Here is a 25,513-nt window from a genome sequence, read left to right on the forward strand (position 1 = left end):
GCATACAGTACATAGTAGTGAGTACGAGTAAGTATACAGTACACAGTACGAGTAAGTATACAGTACACAGTACGAGTAAGTATACAGTACACAGTACGAGTAAGTATACAGTACACAGTACGAGTAAGTACACAGTACGAGTAAGCATACAGTACACAGTATGAGTAAGCATACAGTACACAGTACGAGTAAGTATACAGTACACAGTACGAGTAAGCATACAGTACACAGTACGAGTAAGTATACAGTACACAGTACAAGTAAGTATACAGTACACAGTACGAGTAAGTACATGTGAAAATTTTGCAACAGTTCACAAAAAATTCCAAGTTTTAAGCCTTGCAATGGTTTAATGAGTGGAGTAAAAAGATAGGCTAGGTAATCTGAGTTAATCAGATTGAAGGCTTGCTAACATTGTGTAAGATTGTATTGTGAAAGGGTTGGTATAAAAAGGGGGATTATTGCTGCCCTTTTTGTGGTCTTCATGGTTTGATGGGGCGGGCAGATTAACTAACCATGCATGAAAATTAACACCACAATGACAAAACTAGGAGTATAGGATTTACGATTTAGTTTCAATGAAAGAAAATTAATTGAGTGAATCTGATAATAACCCACAGGTATTCAAATAAGCAGGGTATATACATCGACATGACAGCTGTGTGTCATCAAATCAATGGAAATATTCCAACTACATGATAAAAAAAATCTTTTGTGTCCTTGATGGGTCTGCCATGTACAATGCAAATCATCATAATATTCAAATTCCAAATACAAATTAATTTAGTTGATAATATTTAATAAAAAAGTCAGCTGTTGGTCAAGTAATAACTTTGTAAAAATAAAATTTATTGAAAACATGATCCCCAAAAAGGAGATACACACTTCTGGAAATACTAGGACAAAGACGCCATTTTTTTCTCTCCTTTACTAAACTAGCATCTTCTACATTCATCCTCTACAAAATAATGAGTTCATGAGATATTGTAACAGATTGGCCTCTAATAATCCTCATCACACATAATCACAAGTTCTTTAATTACAGATCAATTAAATGTTTATTTTCTCACATCACACACTAAACTGCCTTGGTCCATCATTAAACAATGTCATCTGGGATTAAACCCGTATATAATCATAATTTTTCACAGCTTCTTATGAGTGGTGGAAGATAGCTCAAGGATTCTAAAGAATGAAACTAGAGATTGTTTTTATGAAAAACAAATGTCTCCCCAGCTCCCCAAATTGGAAGTGCTCCAAATGAAACCTCCTCCCTTTAATGTACTGCATGGTATGGAGGAAAAAAGCATGACCAGAAAGAAACTCAGATATGCCATATAGAAGTGTTCACAAACTATTTTACACCCTCCACCCTTCAGATTCACTAACTTTAAGGATAACAATTGGATCCTCCTTTTGCTACAATATGTACATCTGTAAATGGCATTGAAGTATTGTACAAAGTCTGTTGGATAAGTCATATAGGAGAAGTGTTCATAAGTTATTTTACATTCTCCACCACTCTTAGATCCACTATAACTTTTAGGAAAAAGGCTGGATCCTCTCGTCCCACCAATTCAAATGGCAATAACGCATTGTACAAAGTTTTAAGTCTATCCAATAGGCCATATAGTAGGAGAAGCGTTCACAAGATTTTGTGACAGACTGATGGAGAAAAAATACCAAAAAAAAAACAATATGTCTCCCCTTACGCTGGCTTGCTGCACTTACTATTAACAATGAAAATGAACAATAATAAACCATGACAATTCAACAATGGCATTATAACTTTCAATATCATGTAGTAAATGTAGTTTTTCTTTAAATTGGAATTTCATTTTCTGTTGTGCAAATATAATGCATGAAATATGTAACTAAAGGCCAACCCCCCCCCCCCCCCCCCCTCCCAACCAAAACACGGAAGAAAATTTTCAGAAAGGACCTGTCCATCAAAAGAGTTGTCAATTCTGATGATTACATAATAGAATACAGCTTTGAAGTAATTAACAGGTAACATTTTAATTAATCAGGAAGAGCAGCTGTTTTATCCATATAAAAACTATAGACGTAATTAGTTCTTTTTAATCAATTTTGATCCGATGATAAAAGTGTGTAGCACGATAAAAGGCCCCACTGTTGTCTAACTGTAAATGACAAATTAATCAAGGAGCTCAGAAAGAATAGCTGCCTGGAGGAAACATATATACATTAATGGTAAACAACTCTGCAGGTAACAATAAGGAAACCGGGATTTGGGAAATATGCCGTGATTCTTGAACTGAGAAAACTTCATTGACATGTTTGATGATATTGGGAACAAATTAACCATTGAAATTAGATCTCTATGCATAATATCTAGAATTCATGGTGATTTTCATGTTACCATAAATTTATAATACATGTATTGTAAATCAAAATAAAACAATCTAATTGGTTTTCATATTTCATTTTTGAAAGTTTTTATAAACAAATAAAAAGAAATGGAGCCCATTGGGAATGGGGCCCAAAATTGTACTGATAACTCCCTGAAGTTAGAATGACTGTTCATGCATACTTTGAAAACAGCACTGTTTAAAAGTCAGGTTTACATCCCCCCTTTCTTTGTGGTCTAATCATGAAAATGTTAGGAGTCCCATCTATAGTAGATTATATTCACTTGAAGTATGTTTTGACATAGTAAGAATACAAACTTTTTGTATACTTTGACTGGTTACAATGTAAAATGGAGGGGTTTCTTTGTAATATCTATGCAAGTACACACACGCACACTGAAAATTTAAAGAAACAGGATGGCCGATTTTCACAAAGTAAACCCATAGCTACAACTCCCTGAAAATCTATGGGGAAGCTTGGGGCTAATACAAAATTAGTATCAAAGTGTCCATCTTTTAATCAGAATGCAAGAAATTGTACATGTTGTATACTACATTAAAAAAAAAAAAAAGACACATATTTTAGCAGTAATTACTAGAAGAAAGCTTGAAAAATGAAAAAAAAAATCTAATTTTTTTGTCTTTTTGAGTCATAACCACTGTCCTTGTAATTCTATTTACTATAACTGTAAAATAAAAAGACTGAGTTCAGTACATCAGACAAAAGGTTTAATGATTTCATAAATCAATGGACAACCTTAACACTGTGTATCATCCCTAACATGTCTTCCTCTAATATCTACACATCTACCAGTGTGTATTGACATTCACCAGGAACAAGATAAAATTGCATCACCAGTGATAACTGCCCATTGTCATCAGTATGGCCAGGGTCAGGCTTACATAACATTGCAGCTCCCCCCTTCCCCTCACTTTAAGGACATAGTGACGTAACATTACTCAGTTCTTCCTCTGACCAGTCCAGATAAAGTTGTCTCACATTGTTTAGTCTTCATTGTGTGAACTGGTACACATAACTCACTTGGTGTATTATAACCTGGTGTGTTGTAAGACCTGTTATAGAAACACCACCTCCATCGTAGAACTTGGTCAGGTCATGTGACTTAAAATCATACTCGTTTTTGTCTGCAACGTGATGGGTTACGTCATGTTCTGAGGTCTCGGTATTCTCAGGTACAAATACCGATAATCGCAATGGATTAATCTTACATGTCTATTTCTCTGATCACAATACACCAGACTTAACTTCTTAAATCCAAAATTATTAATTGCCCTGCTAATCAGAACACTTTTTAGCAATCTCAGTTTTAGAAGATTTTCAAGTTAAATTATGGAAACATACATTGTATGCATTTCATTAAAATTAACTAGAATCCAAAACTTTGACATTCTTTCAAGCTGCACTTTTAAAAATATAATTATATAAATAAATTATAAGCAGTAAAATGATAGAGAAAAATAAATGAAATATCTTATTTTCAAGTTAAACTATGGGTATGGTAAACATTTCATTGAAATTAACAAGAATCTAAAACTTTGACATCTTTTCAAGCTGCACATTATGAAGCGATTACATTAAGATAATTGAAAAAAGAAGAGATTACTTGCAATGTGAAAGTTTTGTATTATCAACCAATCATCATTTATGATAGTAAATGTAATTAGAAATTGCTTGACGATACATGTGGTGTATTAAATGGCCAGCACTGGCAAGCTTTGTGAAATACTGTTTACACTAGTGGAACCCATTGGTCATTGTGCTGTGCTGTAACATTATTTGGGGCCTACCAATTCCATGATAAGTTACCTCATTATGTATAACAGTCTGTCTGTGTATTAAACCTCGGACTTGTTCGCCTTTCTGTCTGGGCAGCTCCCAAACTTGGTTTATTATTATCAACACTAACATTTCCTTTTCTTTAAATAATGTTGTCTTAAGGTAAAAATAAATGCTGAAAACCTTGTTACCCCCCCCCCCCCCCCAAGTACTCACTGGATTTTCTATATCAGCTGATATTTGATAATTTGTTTCACACTCTCTCATCTCAAAATTCAGCACTATATCATGTATGTTTAAATACTAATGATTTTCACAGGGTAAACCCCCTGTGGTGGTTTTCTTAAAACTTGGTGAAAATGACATTAAATTAAATTGAAATTTTATGTTTATAAATGCAACTTTTTATTAATATATTTCCAACTTTTTTGGCAAATTACAGAGAAAAAATGGGGAAAACAATAAAAATGGTTTGGAAAAGAAAATATTCTGCAAAATATGTTACATGTACATTGCATGTTTTAAACAAACTCTTCTCTGTAAGAACTCACAAAAATTACACCCTCCCATCTAAGTATTTCACATGTTACAACAAGTTATGACTAAGTGTTGACAATGAGCTATTAGACAAACAAGGCTCTAATCCTAATCTCTGTAGTATGCCAATATTTGTTAAAAATAAAAACAGACACTGGTATTACAGACAAGTCTTAGTAGCTCCAAATGAAAGTCTGTAGACATTTCAATAATAAAAAAAAAATGAAATCAAAGAAATCTCTTTATAAAGTCTTAACTAACATTATCTTTACATAATTTTACCACAACACCCCCACCCCCCTCTCTTACCAAATGCGTATGCATCTAAGGAACTCTATACTGAAAAAAATCACTTCTAATCATTTTCAAACAGAAATTCCGTAAATTGTGACTTGAGCAAATAATATATGGCAATATCAAATAAGACTTCAGGAAGCCTTGCATAACGTCTAAATACCCTTCATACGTGACTTGTTGAATAATAAAAACCACGTAAATATGCAAGATGTTTTCCCCGTGAAGTTCACCGACAATGGCGTAACATCGTTTACCACTGGTGGAATTTCATATTAGTTCTGGGTTAGTTGCCGTTTCACTTTTATATTTTCTCTTTTAAAAGTAACGTAATAAGCGGAACATGAACATGTCACAACTTAATAATTTTATTGCACTTAATACGCTGTCCGAAAAAATAAAATAAAAATCCACCTTGATTACATTCAATAACTTTGTATCCTGTAGACACCAGGCCACAGGGCCCCTAGGGACTTGCAATCAAGTTCGAAAAAATCTATTTAAGTTTATAACATGCGCATGCGTTGATTGTATAAAATGGTATCGTATAAAATAACTTTAAACAGGCCAAGTCTGGTAATTGTAAAATGTCAAACTAAATTAAATCAACATTTCTCATGTGTGCGTGTGGGGTTTTTTTTCCACGTTCATCTTCACTTGCACGATACTTGCGTTTGCACAAAGGTGCAACGCCATTTTTCAATGCGCAGTGACGAAATTACACTTCCTCACAGACCACAGGATACCCGGATGCGTTGCCAGCAGGAAGCACGAAATTGCTAGGGGGCACCTGTTGTGACATAATACGAAATTGTACCACCGATCAATTTCTGTCACTTAGAAGATATTGGACATGGCGTGTACTCGGTCTTACAAAGCACGAATATTGATATATACAGTTCAATATATTTGATTATACAAGAAGAATTTAGAAAGATAATCCAAAAATTGTGCTGCGAACAGAGAAATATATATATTCTAAATTTACATTTCCTACAGAGAATAGTTAAATTACATTAACAGTAGTAAACTTTAAAAATTTGCTTGCTCAGTATAAAACAGGCACAAACAAAAGTCCTAATCTGTTCACTCATGCAATCTCATTGTTTGTTGACCTACTATTATTCGCTGTTTCGTAATATCAATGGTCAGTTAGCTAAGCTTGTATCACGTGATTCTGATTCAAGCTGTAAATAAAACTACCCATGGGGTTCAAAGGTCACGCTAGAGAAATGCCCGTCGCTAATTGGTCAATTGGCCGGAGCTGTGGCCGAGTGAGAAGTAACTGGTCAAGTACATAGTGTTGATAAGAAAAAGTTAGGGGAGGCCGCGAAACCGAGCAAAGATATTACGGCTTGTTGCAAGAAGAAATATTTCTACACAAGGATGTGAATGAAGCTTGCGATGGTCAAACTCCCCCGTAGAAAATTCTGAGCGCTGAATGTAGTGGTCCCCCCGAGTGTGCGTGTACTTTAGGATTGCAGGGACTTGCGTGTTGTTACAGTAGTAAGTATGGCTAATGGCTGGGCTTCGTATTGAAGCCTTGTTATTGTTTACGGGTACAATGGTACCTTCTTACAATCGATGTCCGCGCCGCGATCGATGTCTACAAGCTTTCAAACTAAAGCTTCACAAGTATTTATGATAAAATTTTTGATGTTTTACATGTTTGTATATAAATCTATGTTTATAAATATTTTGTGTAAATTTTTCCAAGAAATGGCCAGATGCATGCGGTTGTTTCTTCAAATTCTTGTCAATATTGTAGATCTTTTTTTCTTTTCCCTTTCGGAACATATGCAATTATGCAGATCTCCGAAGAAAAATTAACAAGATCTACAATATAGTACATGAATAGTTTTAAATCAACTGAGTGTATACTCTATACTGTCATAATGAGTTAATTAGATATTCAGTTGACATGGTAACCGAGAATCCCAGTGATTGTTTATTTCACAGTACAGTGTCATTGTAAAAATGCTAAGAAGTGACATGTTGATATACTCGAAACTTTATTTAACACAGTATGTAATTCTACTCAAAGTGTCATTATTTAAGATGAAGCCATTCTATATAATTTCCTAATATCCGAGGACCCCATGTGGGAAGGGTGTATTTCTATTTCAAATTAATTTCAACTAAATCAGTGTTCAGGTATATCTAATTAAGAAAGTTTTAATTCAGATGACATTTACAAGTATTTCTAATTTAAAACTTTTAATTGAATCATGTGTATCTATGTAGATTTCAAGACATATATTCTAAAACTGTGAAGGAATTTAACCAATCCCAGGGATTTTTTTAGGGTCTGTAGAGGGCCGAAATTCTGCCCCATTCCCAATGCTGAAAAGCAGATGTTTTTCCCAAAATGATACCTAAACTTCTCAAATGATGGATGCTTTGATGAGAATATGCCATGAGGGGCCATCCAACCTCAGTGCCACTCAGTTGAAAAAAAATTTTCTCTGCTGAAGACTAGAAATTAAAGCATGTTTAAGCCAGCCACATTGATAATAAAATATCAAATGGTTAACTTTTTGCTTGTAAGTTGTTTTTCTTATTTTGTATTTGTATGAAACAAATTTCCCAATTTCAATCAAATATTGCTAATTTTCCCAAACTTGAAGGCCCTGAGCCCTGGATTCAAGGGGTAAAAAAATCCCTGAATCCTAAATGTTAGTCATCAAAATTAAAGCTTCTTGATTGGAAAAAAACCAACCTCCAATCCTTGTAAAGACAGGCTTATACAAATTTTTGGATATCCATTTGTACTCGTGTAATTTCTCCTAATCCTAAATTTGACTTTATAATTCCATGATATAATGTTTAAATCTACCTTTAATTTGTAAGACTAATCCCATCACTAGTGGGAGCAATGTTGTATAAATTCATTTAATGAAACCTTAAATTCCTCAATTTGTACAAGATAATTTCATGTACATCTGATAAAAAATCAGCCTCAGCCCTGCTAACAAATTATTGTAAAAAAAGATATGTCTCTAGTTTTTCGATTTACATGCTTTCTCTCTCTATTTACATTTTCAATGTTTTTTGTTGTTTGGTATCTTTACAGAATGTAAATAGTATAGCCTTTTCCTTATGAATGTGCTACAGTTATGTGCAATGAAGTATCAATTAAACTAAATTATCAAATAAGAAATAAACATCTATTTTAATAACTGGGAATTTCTACAGAAATTATAGTAGAATGTATAAATGAGAAATAAATTTCATATTCAAAAATATATGAGGAAATATGAACTGCAATGCATGCAAAGTTTTCACAAGCGCTAACACACTAAACATGAGGAATGCTGGAGCGAAATGTCCCAGTTCATGTATTCATATTTAGTTCTTAATTACATAAAATCATGCAGGTTGCAGAAATAAATGCATTACATTCATCCATAATAATAACACAAGAGGTCCTGAAACTGGTGTATCCCACATTAATATTGATGTTATTTATCCGTAGAAATGAATCTTGAGAGAATTAAGTCATCCCAAGGTTACAAGCCGTTTATCACTGACTTCAATAGGACTTCATGTCAACTTTGAAGTTTGCTGAAATTCAGTGAAAATGATCTTTACCAAAGGCTATCCAACAAAGAAGTTGTCCATCTTTCTGAGCTCATTGTTAAAAAAACCCCAACCTGCTAATACCCTGTGGCTACCCTGGAATCAGAGAACTGTTTACGTGGGCGGTGAGGCGTAACATTTGGCACACTCAATTCAATGTCAGGGTAGCCCAGGGGGTCAAATTGAATAGATCAACTTTCACTTTTTTTCTCTCACTCAATAAACAGACAATGTGATTAATTTCATTGGTGTCAAATTCCTATCTTTAATCTATCCAAAATCTGCTTCTTGTTCCCTTTTTACCTTATTTGTACACCTGAGTTTTCTTGTGCCAGCTTCTTTGATGTTTTAAAGATATTGAAAAAAAAAATCAGAACCAAGAACTAGATGTTTCCGTGCAACACGATTACCAGTTTAAAATGTTTTAAAGTCCAAGAACGTAAAAATAACATTAAGTGCAAATAAAACAAAAATAAAACATATTTGTTTCTTGAACTATAGTTGTGAAGATATTGAATTACATTTGTTTCCAAGGGTATGGAAGTGCAAGTGGACCTTAATCTTTAAGACACTCGTAGAATGCAGGGACTTATTTCATTTTGAGATTTAATATAAAGAATATTGCATTTAGTACAAAAACCATTCAGTTGACAATGAAATGACCAATACATTTAGATGATGTTTCTGGCATTGTTCACTCGACACACTTGGTAACAAATTAATAATTAAAAAAAAATTATTGATCATTTTATTAACCTATCTATACATGCAAAGTCTATTGAATTTTTTTTTACTGAACTGGATATTTCCTTAGTATAATGGCAATGACTCTGTTAAGGAGGTTTTTGAGCTGGGAGGGATCTTTATCGTGCCACACCTGCTGTGACATGGGGCCTCGGTTTTTGTGGCCTCATTCGAAGGACTTAGTTGCCTCTTACGACAAGCAAGGGGTATTGAGGACCAATTCTAACCTGGATCCCCATGGGACATGAAATTCAAATTTTAATCTGCAAGTCATTGATATATAGAGACATGCACCTAAATTCAGGTCATTATCTACCAAGACAGTAAAAAAAAATCAATCCAGAAAACGGTAAATAATAAGAAATTTTCAGTGTAAAGGTTTTGTAAAAAAAAAAAAAAAAAAAAAAAAAAAAAAAAAATAAAGATATGACGATAAGACATAAAATTCAAACTTGACCTGCAAGCTCAATATAAAGAGACATACTAAAAATTAGCTCATTATCTTAAAGCATCGCAAAAAAAAGTATGGAATACTAAATATGATGGAAGTGTTTTCTCGATGAAATTTTGATATACTGACTCAATGCTCCCCTGTACATTTAATTTTACACATACAGAACTTGATGTGATTGTCATGATACTTTTCTTTGCAGGGTAAGAAAAATGAACAGAGGAAAAGGAAGAAAAAATTACACTAGCATCATCATATAAATGACCATCAACATAAAACTGAGACAAGCCACTCACATGGAGGATTGCCAGCTCTAACTGTTTCATAGTGAAAAATAAATTGTGTTCGGAATCATAAACTAACTGTCTGGTTTTGGGAAACTTTTAAATCCTTCAAGCTGGCGAGTCCCGGAGACGTGTTCAGCATGATGCAGGATCCTTATTCCATGATGCACAGAGATGATCGCTTCTACAAATATGGCGGTCACTCTCGTCAGATGACCACCTCTACCTCTGTCCAGGGGAGCTCGTCATCGTTTTACAGTATGAGCATGCCCTACCAAGAGCCTACTCATACTCTAACACAAAGTGATCTCGCTGTGATGTCATCTCAAGGGCATTCCACGACCCCGTCCGAATTCCCTGCTCCGAGGGTCCCATCAGGGGGCAATGGTCACTCGCCCTCCTCACTCATGCCCGGGCCATCCAACACTGGGCCCTCCACCTCACACCAGTCCTCTAGTGCCATGCCACCTATAATGGATCTGAATTCTCAATTGCACACCGGTGAATCAATTCATAATGTTGGAAGTCACGAGACATCATCACAAGATCTCGATTCTTCTCACCTCTCCTCTCCTTCCAGTACATCTAGTGGCCCATCTACACCGCTGGATCTGGCCAATCAGGGCGACAAGATACCCCCCAAAAAAAGACCCCATCTGACACCCGATAACCAAAAGGATGAAATGTATTGGGAAAAACGGCAAAAAAATAACGAATCTGCCAAACGTTCGCGAGAAGCCAGGCGAATGAAGGAAGAACAGATTGCACTTCGTGTTGTGTTTTTGGAACAGGAAAATCTTCAGCTTCGCACTGAAGTTTCACTTCTTAAAAGCGAGATTGAAAAACTCAGGTGTATGTTGTACAACCATTGACATAGATACTCATTGAAATTGAAATTCCGGTGTTCGAATTCTCTTTTAACCAAGAGAAATAACTCTTGTTTTGCAACTGTGCAGTGAATTGTGTTCAGAGATTATATTATAAATGCCTGTCTCGGTTTGAATTATGAGATATGTTCTCAGGGAGTTATAAGAAGGCTCAGGGAGATTTATATTACACAAGTTATCGGAGTGCAACGAGTATAGTGTAGTGACTCATTCAATTCAAAAGTTTATTGATATTAATTTGTTAATTTTGACTTCTTTTTTTTAAATGCCGAGTTGAGTGGGTACAAACTGCCAATATTTACCCAGTGTGTTGACTGTGTTTTTACATTTCCCATTCCAATAGCAGGAGTAGCATATTATGTAAAGGAATTCTTCCACAACTTATTTCACTCACTTGTTATTGCAATACTAATATAAATAAACTTTTCCCAGTCTTTAAAAAAAATCTATGAATTGCATGTAGTACCTCTATTTATTCCATAGACATCACATTCCCAACATTTTAATATTCTATCTTCACTCCGTTCAACAGACTCAGTTTTAGAGATGGCACTAGATAGAATCTGTGACTGATTAGCAATACTCCATATTCTGCCTATACATCCTGACATGGTAAATTCAATATTTTAGATTGATCACTATTAGAAGGGCTATAGTGGAACCCTCAAAGATGGATCATTAGAATGAAGAATGGATATTCTATAAATACTTAAAAAGTCTTACCGGTGTAAAAGAATTAAATTTGGAGTTTTTGGTGTGCCTGGAATGAATCATTTTTAGAGAATTATCCATTGTCAACTGTTCACTCTGTTACACTGTAGACATTTATACAATGAGATACCGGTGGTCATATTTTTGTATGTGTTTGTGTGCTGTCCATGATATGTTCAGTTATATAACTCAAACCTTGTTCAAATGTATCTCGTAATGTATATAGTGTATAGCCAATATCGATGACCAAATTTTATTATATATGTATGTAATTGTTTGGGTATAATTTCAATTATCTAAGTATGAAGTCATTGGTTTTTTGTTTTGTTTTGTTTTTGTAATGAAATGTCTATACACTAAATCTGCAATATCATATTTCTATTGTGTAGATTTTAAGTTAGTTTTACTGTAACACCATTTACAGTTAGATAAAGGTGTATTCTAAATAGTATAACCCCCCACCCCCAGATGGGGGTAAATTCATGATAATCAATGCAATTTGAAGAGGATTTCACGGGCATTACATTTGTGTATATATAGAACATATTTACATGTACTTTTAAATATGTTTGTGTACATTTCAAGATAATGTGTTGACATATTCTGACAATACATATACATTGTATTGTAAATAGCATAAGAAAAATTAAATTATTAAATATCCACGTAAATTGTGCAAGGAAATCCATATTAAATATTCTATCAAATCAAACATTTGCAGACACAATTTATTTTGGTGTCTGTGTGTTTGTAAGAATTCAATTTCCAAAATAGTTCATTATTATCATTTAATCTACAAGTTATGAAATACCTCATATTCTCGTAGGGCAGGCAAGGTAATGCTCTCCATTTTGTTCAGAGACAGGAAATGATGCACAACTTATCTTAAGTTTTAGTAGTAAAAGCTATACAAGATGAATGAAGTGTTTGGTTTTCTGCATTGGAATTGACAACATTAGGGGGGTGGAGAGTGTGTACACAACTCCCTCTGGTGTCAGATAATAACACAAACATGAAGAGGTGTCTGATGAAAGGTTTCTATAGTACAGTCAGTGTGGTTACTGGTACATCCGAGGAATAGAAAATATCAATCGTCTTAAAAAATGGAAAAATATGTGCAATTGTTTTGAAATTAGTTATATACAAATTCTTCAGTATACAATTAACAGTAATATCTGGATCCACTCATGTGCAGATTGACTAATCTCAAGGTTAAATTACAAAGGACATGATCTGATAAAGACTGAAAGCAATTCAGAAATGGTGAAAGCCAAACATAAATGACTGAGGCTTTAACTATTCATTACAAACATGTTGGATTCATTTTTATGACTAAATGGAGATACTCGCTTGGATTTCTTGAAAAAATCTTAAAATAAAAAAGTTGGAGTTTTCTTCTATATGAATCGTCAAAATTTGAGTAAAATCCCAGACTTAGTCCAAGTTTCGACTTAAGTTTATTTCGAGAAATCCAGGCTTGTACATCAAGGATGCTGAATCGCTTCCGTGCTGGTCAGGTGGGACTGACTGTTGGATCCAAGGTCATAGATCCAAGTCTTAATTTTATAATACATACTGGCAATGGAAAACGAAGATTGAGATTTATGGCACCAGATAGCTCTGTTGGTAGAGCACCTGTTTAGAGGTTTTGTGGACACTGGTTTGAAACCTGGTAAGTAGAACTGTCAATAGGGATGGGAAGGGAGATTCTATTTTTTTGGTGACAAATGTGTCAGTCAAACAGGTTAAATGGCCTGTACTACCAAATAGCTTAATGTGACCAAGGATTTAATGGATCTTGCAGCTTGAATCCCAGCTGGGATTTTGTTGTTGTATTTTCTTCATTATACATTATTGTTTGAACAGGTAAAACTAAATTAAAAAAGATGGGATTAGTGGTTAGGCCATCAGACTCTCGACCGAAAGGTTGTGGGTTAAGTCCTGGCCAGGGCAGGACCGACGTGTCCTTGGGAAAGGCACTTTACATGAATTTCCTCACTTTACCCAAGTGTAAAAGGGGTACCTGGCTATAGACAGTGAAATATATTGTTAGAATGTTAGTGCTCTAGCGCTTGTAATGGCAGCTTGCACTGTATGCTTCCCAGGAAGCTGAGAAAGTTCTAGATTGATGTAATGTCTACCGGGGTAATAGTGTATTGTAAAGCGCTTTGAGCAGCATACGCTGGAAAAGCCAATCATTATCATAATTCTGAAAATTAATTTCCTATCACGGATTTTTATTAGATTAGCCATTAACACCACACACAATAAGTATTTATTATCACACACTCATTTTGAAATTATATTCAGATTTTACAGCAACACTTCACTATACATCTAAAAATTCAATAAAAACCACTCGTGAATTGTGTTGCCTTCATGTGACCTTCATTTAGAGTTCATCAGGTGTAGATTTTACCTTTGATGAGAGATATCAAACGATGCCATTCAGACAGCCTAACAAAATGGGAGTTATCTCGCTTGAATCGTACATGTATGTTATGTCTTGAATTCCCATTTCAGTACCTTACATCAGTAATCTCCCCTTACGATGCACTCTTTAGTATGTTTACTCAATTACTTGTACATGTATCATTGAGTAATCTCCCCTTATGATGCACTCTTAAGTATTCTTACTCAATTACTTGTACATGTAGTGGAGATCATCTACTGTACACTAACATTTACATGTCCTCAATAATGATAAGATAAACTAATTCAGTGTTACATATATCACCTATCATGCAGTAACAGTTTTCTGTCTTTCAAGTAATATCCTCTTGTTGTGAGGTTGAATACTTATAATTAAATGAAAATCTACTTGACGTACATATTTAACTAATTACAACATGTACTAGTCTACCTAAAACTGCATTACGGTATTCAATGTACATGTATAATGAAAGAAAACTGAACAATTATATTTCATATTTTCATACAGAGAAAGTTTAAGTAACTTTTCACCAAAAGATTTGTATGAAAACATAATTTCTTTTTGAAATATTTTGACAAAACATGCTCTGGCAGAAATGTTGCCAAAACGGTGTAAAACCATAAACAATCAATCTCAAAAACATCAATGTAAACTTCTAGGTGAAGTAAATCAAGCAGTAATCAAAATTAACTACATTCCTACGGTGGATTTTTTTTGTTTAATAAACTCTTCAAAATGATACCATGATTTTTTGAATCCCACCATCCGTTATTTAGGTATGAAATATGATCGTTATACATTGAATATTTCGAGTTTTTCACACGATGTAATTCTACATAACACTCAGTGGTATTAGTACGTGAAGTATGGGTGAAGTCCTGCACAGTTATCCAGGACACAGGATGTCCTGTTTGGAGATATTTTGGCTTAAATCAGGAAATGAAATTGGCAATAGCAATCCAAATTTAGAAATGGGCAAAGAGTACGAAACCACAGGGGTTTCAAAAATAGGATCTGGTGGTTGTACCTGTGCAAATATAGCTCAGTACTAGAACCACTAGGTGTCCCAAGAGTGAATAACAAGTTAGGACATTGGTACTTAAAATGTCGATGAATGCAAAGAAACTGGGTTAAAACTACAAAGTGCAAGCCAATTGTATCCTAGTATGAAATAAACTGACATATCGTTCATTTTCCAGATGGTATGTTGGCTTAGTTTGAACATTGGAATAAGAGTGATCAATGAGGAGAGGGCCCATCAACTGTGTGCCATTTATGTAGGTCACACAATTTTCTGATGGTGACATTTTTAGAATTGTTACAAAATTTGTTTAATATGGATAATCTGCAGTTTGAAATCACATCAGTAATGACAATTTAGAGTAAAAATTGCATTCCTATTGATGTACATGCTATGAGAGAGGTGATCTCGTGCATTGGTTTCGGCTGCACAGTAAGGCTACACGTTAATGAACCAAATGGTTTGGCGTCACTGCTTGAGTTACAATTGTAGTAATTACTCGTACTTCACCAAAATATTATTAATAAACAATCTGCTGTTACTTAGAGGAAATAGGATGTGAAGTTTGACAATACAATTGTGTCATTTAGATTTCAAAGAAAATGGTGAGGACTTCAGACTTCTTTTTTTAAAAATTGTTTTTGAAATTATTCACCTGAAGAAATAATTATTTACTTTAACCCTGCTTCAGCTACCGATGAAGGAAAACATTTACCTTGCCCTTTTGGACTCAGTGAACATTGCTTATAGGGGTAACTAGAGTTGTAAATCATTATATTCACTCTATATAAATATATTGTAGTCTGAAGAATTGTTTATTGACCTGAATGTCATGTGGTCTATACTTCATTCTGGAATAGTGGTTTACTTTATTTGGTCTGTTGCAGCTTTTGAATTCTGACCATTTATAAATCTGACCAGTATCGAAACAGTTTTATTTGGTCTGTTGCAGCTTTTGAATTCTGACCATTTATAAATCTGACCAGTATTGAAACATTTTTATTTGGTCTGTTGAAGCTTTTGAATTCAGATAATTTATAGGACTGAGCAGTATTCAGTAATGTGAATGGTTATGGTAATCAATGTGCCTAACTACAGTATTGAACACTGGAAGCAATACCATATTGTCTATCATAAATAATGTAAAAGTATCTGAGGATGCACATCTTCAGGGATACATATAGTGTAGAAGTATCTTCAGGGATACATATAGTGTAGAAGTATCTTCAGGGATACATATAGTGTAGAAGTATCTTCAGGGATACATATAGTGTAGAAGTATCTTCAGGGATACATATAGTGTAGAAGTATCTTCAGGGATACATATAGTGTAGAAGTATCTAGGGATACATATAGTGTAGAAGTATCTAGGATACATATAGTGTAGAAGTATATCTAGGATACATGTAGTGTAAAAGTATCTAAGATACATATAGTGTAGAAGTATCTAGGGATACATATCTTCAGGGATACATATAGTGTAAAAGTATCTTCAGGGATACATATAGTGTAGAAGTATCTAGGATACATATAGTGTAGAAGTATCTAGGGATATACATGTAGTGTAAAAGTATCTAAGATACATATAGTGTAGAAGTATCTAGGGATACATATAGTGTAAAAGTATCTAGGGATACATATAGTGTAAAAGTATCTAGGATACATATAGTGTAGAAGTATCTAGGGATATACATGTAGTGTAAAAGTATCTAGGGATACATATAGACCAAGTCTCTGACAGTGTGAGTACTGCTGTTCAAAGGGAGGCATTCAGGAACAGAATTTGTGTCTGTGATGAGTACACTATATACAGATTTGTGTTTATGAGTTGGCCATTCTTTAATAATTATCTTCATTATTCTGAGATGAGGTTTAACCTGGTCAAGAGCAAATGCTATAGTAAAAACCTCTCTATCCCTTCTCTAATACCACTTCTCAAGATCTGCAAGAATTGTGAAATAGCGGTACATACTGTATCCTTTGTCACCATAGGTCATGTAAAATAATGACAATATTATCATCAGCATGTACTTAATACATATACATGAAACACCCTGTTTTAAACAGACTAAGTACGCATGTTCAGTCGACTTGAATCTCGCAAACCAGTATCTTTCTGTTTAGCAGAATCCAGGTAAACATGGGCGTAAGCTGCACAAGAAGAAATGCTGCTACTGCATTAGATCTTTAGTGATGTGACCGTGCACTTCATTCTGTGAGGGGGATAGGAAACACTGTGTCCACACACATTTCACTGATAAACTCAAAAGGACACTGATCCCCACTTATCTAATGATGATACAATAGGCTGGGGCACTGAGGCCCAATTATCTAATGATGATACAATAGGCTGGGGCACTGAGGCCCACCTATCTAATGATGATACAATAGGCTGGGGCACTGACCCCCACTTATCTAATGATGATACAATAGGCTGGGGCACTGACCCCCACTTATCTAATGATGATACAATAGGCTGGGGCACTGACCCCCACTTATCTAATGATGATACAATAGGCTGGGGCACTGAGGCCCACCTATCTAATGATGATACAATAGGCTGGGGCACTGACCCCCACTTATCTAATGATGATACAATAGGCTGGGGCACTGACCCCCACTTATCTAATGATACAATAGGCTGGGGCACTGACCCCCACTTATCTAATGATGATACAATAGGCTGGGGCACTGAGGCCCACTTATCTAATGATGATACAATAGGCTGGGGCACTGAGGCCCACTTATCTAATGATGATACAATAGGCTGGGGCACTGAGGCCCACTTATCTAATGATGATACAATAGGCTGGGGCACTGAGGCCCAATTATCTAATGATGATACAATAGGCTGGGGCACTGAGGCCCACTTATCTAATGATGATACAATAGGCTGGGGCACTGAGGCCAAGGACAGGGATAAATCAGTAATTTCTACATTGGTTGATACTGCATTAATGATGATATGACTTCTGGGAACAAGAAGGAGGTACTTCATGCTGGAGTCAACAAATGGGATAGATATAAATACCCGGTAACAGAATCACTAACACCTGTAAAATTTTGTCATTTAAGAAAAAATTGGGTGTTTGTGGGGTCTTTCAGGGCTGGTTCAACAACTGGTCTTCTTTATGATAGTTTATTTTTCCTATTCGAGAGGGATCTGCATTTTTCTTGTCAGTGTCATGAAAACACTGAAATTTTACAGCGTGCACTTACCATATGTCAGTTTTTCAAAGAACAACCAGGAAAATAATTGTACACGGCTGTAGTTGCCTCCCCTTGTGAAGCCACAATGTTGCCGATTTTCCTTACATAAGACAGATTATTTTATTGGCATATTAAATAATCTCATTTAATTGACGAAAGACTTTAGTGTTATTAGGTCTTACATATCGTGAATAGGTGTACAAATTAACATTTCTACAATTGTACTTTGGTACGACTTATCTAAGGCAAGCACGCTACTTCCTTTTTCCAATTTATGCCGAAGTGGTTACAGCATACGCTCATAGCTTTTTCCTATCCAGCTGTCATCTGATCGTTAATCATCAAAAAATGCCACCCATTTGTAACCGTGTGGTTACCAGAAGCCGCAAGGAACGCGAGCAGAATTTTAGTTCACCTGCAAGAGGACGCGGACGAAGGCGCCAACCCCAAATGCAACAAGCCCCGCAGACCACACCAACGAGGGCCATCATCAATGTGGCCGGTGCCAGTATTGAAACAGATACCCACTACCAGACCGGGGACGAAGTCGGACAGCCCGGTATCAATACGGAGCCAATAGTGCCAGAAAGCGGTGAGTCAAATATTATACTCCCTCAAATCGACCATATCCAAACAGTAAATTTCGATGGCCCAAATTTCGACATCCACGAGTACCAACCATGTGTGACTACTCGCACTTTTGACCCGATCTGTTCACACTTACCCCAGAAAATTAAGAGTAAAATCTGGGAGGGCCAGTTTATCGATTTATCCCTCCTTTTAAAATCCGCCCCGGAATTGGTCGACCACGTGGACACACAAGGTCAAATACAAATACGTAACGACACCATGTGCTTGGTTAAGCAAAAGTCAAACACCTTTTTATCCATTGAAAAATGGACTTCTGCATTCATTGTATTCATCAGTATTATGCTTGAAAAATATAGAACCAGATCGCAGGAATTATTGAAATACATGCGGGACATACGCATTGCGGCATCCCGATCTCCTGGGTGGTTTAAATACGACGAACAATTTCGTCTACTTAAGGTAGCCAACCCTAACTCTCCTTGGGGTCAGATAAATAGTGAGTTGTGGTTATTGTATATCACAAACAACAGCCCATCACAGGTCCCAGATAAGTTTAGCGAGCAAAGCAAAGTTATTTCAACTGCTAACCCAGCAACACAAAACCATTTAACTTCCAATTATACTAGTGCTACTCAATATTGCCATTATTATAATGCAGGTAAATCATGCAGGTTTTACCCAAATTATAGGTTCAACCATGCATGCAATGTGCCTTTAGTTTAGCTTATTTAGGGTAGGGGAATGCACGTTCACAGGTGATAATACTAACTCACATTTTATTCGATTTCAAGGAATTGAGATTCAGCCTCACATGAATCAAGTCAAAGTTACGATCCCACATTCAAAAACCCAACAAACAGGCAGGCAAGCAACACTTATTATTCAAGGTCAACCACATTCTACCTTGTGCCCTGTTAGAATCATTACAGAATTCTTAAAAGTCAGACCACATACACCAGCCACTCACATTTTCGTAGTTCACAGTGACACTGCACCCCTTACAAGGTTCCAATTTAATGCAGTATTACAAAAAAGCACTTAAAAATTCAGACACAGCAGGTTACTATGGCACACATAGTTTTAGAATCGGTAGGGCTTCAGATATGGCATTACAAGGGGTCCCTTACGAGGACTTTCAAAAACCAGGCAGGTGGAGATCAACTGTTTTCTTAAAGTACATTCGAATTGCATAATCAGTAGATCCACATAAGAATTACACATTTTGAAACATTTTCCACTTATACTAACCCAACCAAAGAATTGTAGGTCCCCTGAAAAAATATATGGATTCTAGGATCATCTGTACCTTATTGGGCTGGACAGTTTGCCAGATCAACCCACCTAGGGAAAGATCTTGATTTACCAGTCGACATCCGCTGGCATGCCAGAAGAGGAATGCAGTGGCACCAATTAATACCCAGAGATCATGAAACTTCTTAAACATTATTCACCACCAAAAAATTATCATAATTCATCTAGGTTCTAATGACCTCGTAACAGAGGGTCTTACTAGTAAAAAGTTTGTTGAAGAAATAACATGTAGCTTCCTTAGATATAACGCACTTTTACCAAACACTAAGTTGGTATGGTCTTCAATACTCCCCCGTTTATATTGGCATGGAGCACCATTAAAAAGTGGACACAAGATCGACAAAAAACCCAAGAAAATCAATAAACATCAAGAAATTCATTGCAGAACTAGGGGGAGGTGTTATTTGGCATGACATATATCAGTACACAATATTAATTTGTTTCGTTATGATGGAACACATCTTTCAGACGAGGGCAATAGGGTCTTTTTAGACAACTATAGGTCAGGCCTGCTTAAAATATTAATGCATAAAATTGCTAGGTTGGGTTGCATGGTTTTTTGTGTGGAGGAACATCATATCGATGTCTGTGGCGGGTCTGAGGGGATATAATTGGGAAGTTTTCAGACTTGTCCGGCCTATTGTTTCCCCCCATCTGCCATCTAAGGCAGAGGGCGTTTGTTTGTAGAAAGGAAATTCTACATGTGTATGTGTTTGAAAATTGTGTTGTTACTCAAGTCGGTCAGTCTTGGTGCCCACTCCACCTCTATACACAGGAGGGGAGGCTTAGTCCTGGAGTACATGGAATAGTACTAACAACCAGGTGCAATCTCTGGGAAACAGGGTAAACGGATAATCTGAAAACTCTTCCAGTCCCAAATGGGTGGTATGTTCATAGTTTGGGATTTTCGGTACTGGTGCTCAAAGCCAGGCCACCGGTTTGCCCGTTATACTTACAAAGCTAGGTTGGTATGCCAGATATTCCCTTGGACCCTTGGGTTAATACAGTGTGGCCATTTATGTTCCATTACCCCTTTTGGAAATGTTTAATTGTCATATTGTGAGATTTGTTTGCTTATTGATTCAATAAATGTGAAAAATTAGAAGTTGTGTGTCATCATGGAAATGGTTACAAAACTTGACTAGGTACAGGTATAGGTAAACTAGTCGAGGATTGCAAGTGTGTTGACCTTGAATGTTCAATTAAAATGATTAGTCCGTTGATATGCATTGGAATCTGTGCTTTACATTCTCTGACAAACCTGTATGATTTTCTGGAGAACTTGAGACTGAACAACCGTGGGATGTCTGGCAGTGAAGCCATATAAATCCACGACAATATCCACAGACTTCTCCGCAAACGGAACAAAGTTCATGGTCACCCAGTCCACCTAAAAAGGTCAGAACAGCATGGAATTAATATAAAGGTCAGAATAGCATGGATTAAATATAAAGGTTAGAACAGCATGGATTAAACATACGCCTCTCTAAATTGCTTCCGACCCTATGATTCCTGATCACATCCAGTTGGTGAATGAGCCATTTTAGTTTAGTTAAAATCAGAATGTGATGAAGGGACAGACACAGGAAAATCAGAATGTGATGAAGGGACAGACACAGGAAAATCAGAATGTGACGAAGGGACAGACACAGGAAAATCAGAATGTGACGAAGGGACAGACAGAGGAAAATCAGAATGTGATGAAGGGACAGACACAGGAAAATCAGAATGTGACGAAGGGACAGACACAGGAAAATCAGAATGTGATGAAGGGACAGACACAGGAAAATCAGAATGTGACGAAGGGACAGACACAGGAAAATCAGAATGTGACGAAGGGACAGACACAGGAAAATCAGAATGTGATGAAGGGACAGACACAGGAAAATCAGAATGTGATGAAGGGACAGACACAGGAAAATCAGAATGTGATGAAGGGACATACATAGGAAAAGTAGAAGATGTAGTAATCTTATTGCAACTAATATTTTTTTGAAAATCATGAATGTTTGCAATTTTATAATAAAATCATTAGAACAAAATCCCTATGAGCTAGACTCAAACTTAGAATCTACACAATGGCAGTCTAATGCTTTGATCCACTAAAGTAAGCAGTTTGGTGGCAATAATTAAATGGATTCAGAATCCGATACTGAGGATGATCATTTCCTATCCTTATATTCTGAAGATTTTTGTTCAAACTCAACAAGTGTTTCTTGTACTGCAAACATTGTAATTAGTTTTATAAACACTTAAGTACCCAGATACACAATGACAGAGAATTCAAAAATTGCCGTCTGTGTATCAATGACTACATATACATTGTATGTACCCATCTTTCTTAAATTCAAAAATTCCAAAGACCTTTAACTTCTTTATTCTACTGTCACAGGTAACTGCTTCATGAAAATCACACAAGTCAATATGCTGCAGTTTTATCATTATGGTTAGATATCAATTTTTGTTGTTAAGCAAGATCACAAAATGAACTGATCTATGAAAAGTATATACAGTAAAACAGGCCAGAACCCAGTAAGTTGAAAAAATTTGTATTCAAAATATTTGTATAATATGCACATGTTCAAATCAATAAGTAAAACATGGTTATAGCAGACCTCCAGGGCCAGTTAAAATCAGTTCGTTAGAACTAAACCTCGTTAAATCCAACACAATTTTCGTTATTTTCCTCTCATAGGGGAATGAATATCACTTCCCAACAAGTGTAAATTCGTTATAAGAATATTCGTTATAAGCATCTTTTAATGTAAATCAAGGTTAGCAAAACCTCAAAATTTTACGCCCACAAAAATTCATGCTATCTGATTAAATCATCACTTTCATTCAGTCCTTTTTTCAATATTGTCATAGCGACAATATAAAAAAGGAGCGGAATGAGGGGCTGATTTTAATCAGATTGAAATTCATGAACCCACAGTGCTTTGATCTGAATTGACAACACACCTATATAATGATGACAAATTTTAAATATATGTTGTTAAGGTATGTCCATTTACAGTCACAACAGTTCCACCTCACAGTGATAATTAAAATGAAAACTTTCTTATTGTGGTCTACAAACCTGTGGGCCTTTAACTGCGCCAAAAGCCTTGGCATCAAGCTGACCGAACTTAGGAACTCGGACACCAAATTCGATGAAAGTCAGCATCTGATCAAAGATGTTAGGATACATAGACTGCATGGACTCCGGACCCGACTGGACAGTCTGAAATTTAATGACCATTAATTATTGACCATAAACTTTCTTAGGAATTATATACATAATCATGGTGCGAGCAGCTGGGTGTACATAGGCATACTGAATGGTTTGAAAGTCTCCCCCAAAATTTGTGAAATAGCTAGGTTTGATAAATTTAACCTGGAGGAATAATGATTTTAATTCTGCAGACAATTTATAGATTTAGAGTAATCTTAGTAAGAAGGGACTGTGTGATGTCTTTCTGGGCCCTGACAATACTCTAAATCTTAAAGCTTTACAGAAAGACTAAATCTTATTTCATTTCATAAAACAGATCATACCCAAGTTCATTTGTCTCCGATACTTACAGTCGTAAATAGCATCAAAAGTTATACAATTCCTCAATTTTATTGAAATTCAGTTCAAATGTCATTTTTTGTGAACTTTTTTTTCTTTTAGAAAAAACCCAGAGTGCAGCTTTTACTATCTCGAGTATATACTGGAAAGATAAATCTCTAGTACACTGTACACGGTATAAATATGATGTCTATCCAGCGCTCTCTAGTACACGGTATAAATATGATGTCTATCCAGCGCTTGATGTTTTGTAGATAAATCTCTAGTACACGGTATATATATGATGTCTATCCAGCGCTTGATGTTTTCTAGATAAAAAAATTGCATAACTAGAAAACTAGCTTTAATAGTCCAGAATATATTCGCATGTAAAACTTTGATCTCTATTGTGGCCCCAACCTACTCCCTGGGGCCATGGTTTTTACAAACTTAAATCTACACTATGACAGGAAGCTTTCATGTAAATGTAAACTTTTTTGGCCCAATGGTTCTTGAGAAGAAGATTGAGCTAAAAACCCATCAAGACAGGGATAGTGGAAATAGAGTCCACATCAGCTTTCGAGTAGAATTTTGACTGTCAAATTAAACAATATTCCAACAACAGTTATAACTTGCCTCTACAAAGACACCATCATCAAAAGTGCTACAACAGTAACAAAATCGTTCTGCACAGAAATAAACTGATCATTTTGAAGTCATTTACATGACTGACTGAAGTCAATATTCAATGAACTTAAACATAAAATTCATTAATGAGTGAATTTTTATGAAGTATGTAAACTGAAGCTAAACAGTGCTTTGCATATAAAATTATAGACTTTGGATGTGAAAATCTCTGTTTTTCATTATCAGGGATTAACAGGTCTGCTATTCTTGTCACACAGCTGATATTCATATAAACCCTACACTCAGGTACAGTGTGTGCTGTAAAGCGGAAACCTGATTCCTGTCATATATAGAAATTTCAATTAACATGTTCAGACTGCTGACTTGCTCGGTTCATGTCCATATATATTTCCTCATCACAGTCACACACCAACTATCCAATTACAAATGAAATTTTAAAAAATCTTACTGAGAAAGATGTTCATGGCTTTAGATGATGTAAACCTTTTTTGCTTGCACGGACAAGAGATTTGATATAAAGACATTTAGTACACTTCACCTTGATAAGAACTTCCATGGCAGCTAATGTGGCCTCCTGTAGCGGAGTAGTGGTGACATCGGGAAATGAAGGGATAATGAAGGGAGAGGCATCACCATGAACCGGAACACACAGGGCAGTCTTCAGAACGGTGGACAACTTCTGCAGGTCTGCTGCCACAAACCTTGACTTGATGTGTTCAAACAATGGTGGGAAAGTCTGCACCAGGGCCGTGAGAAATGCCTGCGAGGGTACATATACCGCTCGGTCTGGCATTTTGCCCCCAGTAGGTGGTGGTTTGGTGGCACTGGTACCAATGTTCAACCACACTTTCCATGCAGCCGTCCACAAGGCCAGGTCAAGGTCACTATCCTCGCTTGTTGTCCTTGGCAACATCTTGCTGTTATCTTCTGATCTTGACATCACCACCTCAGAGGGAGGCTTCATTAAGGTCAGAAGGTCATCTGATTTGTCTTTTGGATCGGTGCTCATCTGTAGGATTTCCTGGAATGACTTGAGAGCTGCTAGGGACACTTCTGCGTTGTTACACATGGCATTATTTTCAATATACTCCAACAAGAGGGACCAGGCT

At 35.9% G+C, this 25,513-nt stretch overlaps 2 protein-coding genes across 3 annotated transcripts in view; one reads left to right on the forward strand and one right to left on the reverse strand.

The window, feature by feature from the left end:
- LOC130048347 (protein MON2 homolog) overlaps positions 1-25,513 on the reverse strand; it is a 170,916-nt gene that overhangs the window by 11,714 nt on the left and 133,689 nt on the right. For both annotated transcript variants that reach the window (XM_056144953.1, XM_056144952.1), the window contains 3 exons: positions 24,943-25,513; positions 23,304-23,447; positions 21,486-21,614 (listed from right to left, as the gene is read on the reverse strand). The exon at positions 24,943-25,513 is cut by the window's right edge and continues 13 nt beyond it. In XM_056144953.1, coding sequence (XP_056000928.1) covers positions 21,486-21,614; positions 23,304-23,447; positions 24,943-25,513 — 844 coding nt within the window. The remainder of the gene's footprint in view (positions 1-21,485; positions 21,615-23,303; positions 23,448-24,942) is intronic.
- On the forward strand, positions 6,239-12,576 carry LOC130048349 (thyrotroph embryonic factor-like). The gene is made up of 2 exons (XM_056144958.1): positions 6,239-6,507; positions 9,978-12,576. Exon 2 carries the CDS (start codon positions 10,200-10,202, stop codon positions 10,929-10,931), a length of 732 nt encoding a protein of 243 aa, XP_056000933.1. The 5' UTR covers positions 6,239-6,507; positions 9,978-10,199; the 3' UTR covers positions 10,932-12,576.

Source organism: Ostrea edulis, chromosome 7 (genome assembly GCF_947568905.1).
Source record: "Ostrea edulis chromosome 7, xbOstEdul1.1, whole genome shotgun sequence".
NCBI lineage: Eukaryota > Metazoa > Mollusca > Bivalvia > Ostreida > Ostreidae > Ostrea > Ostrea edulis.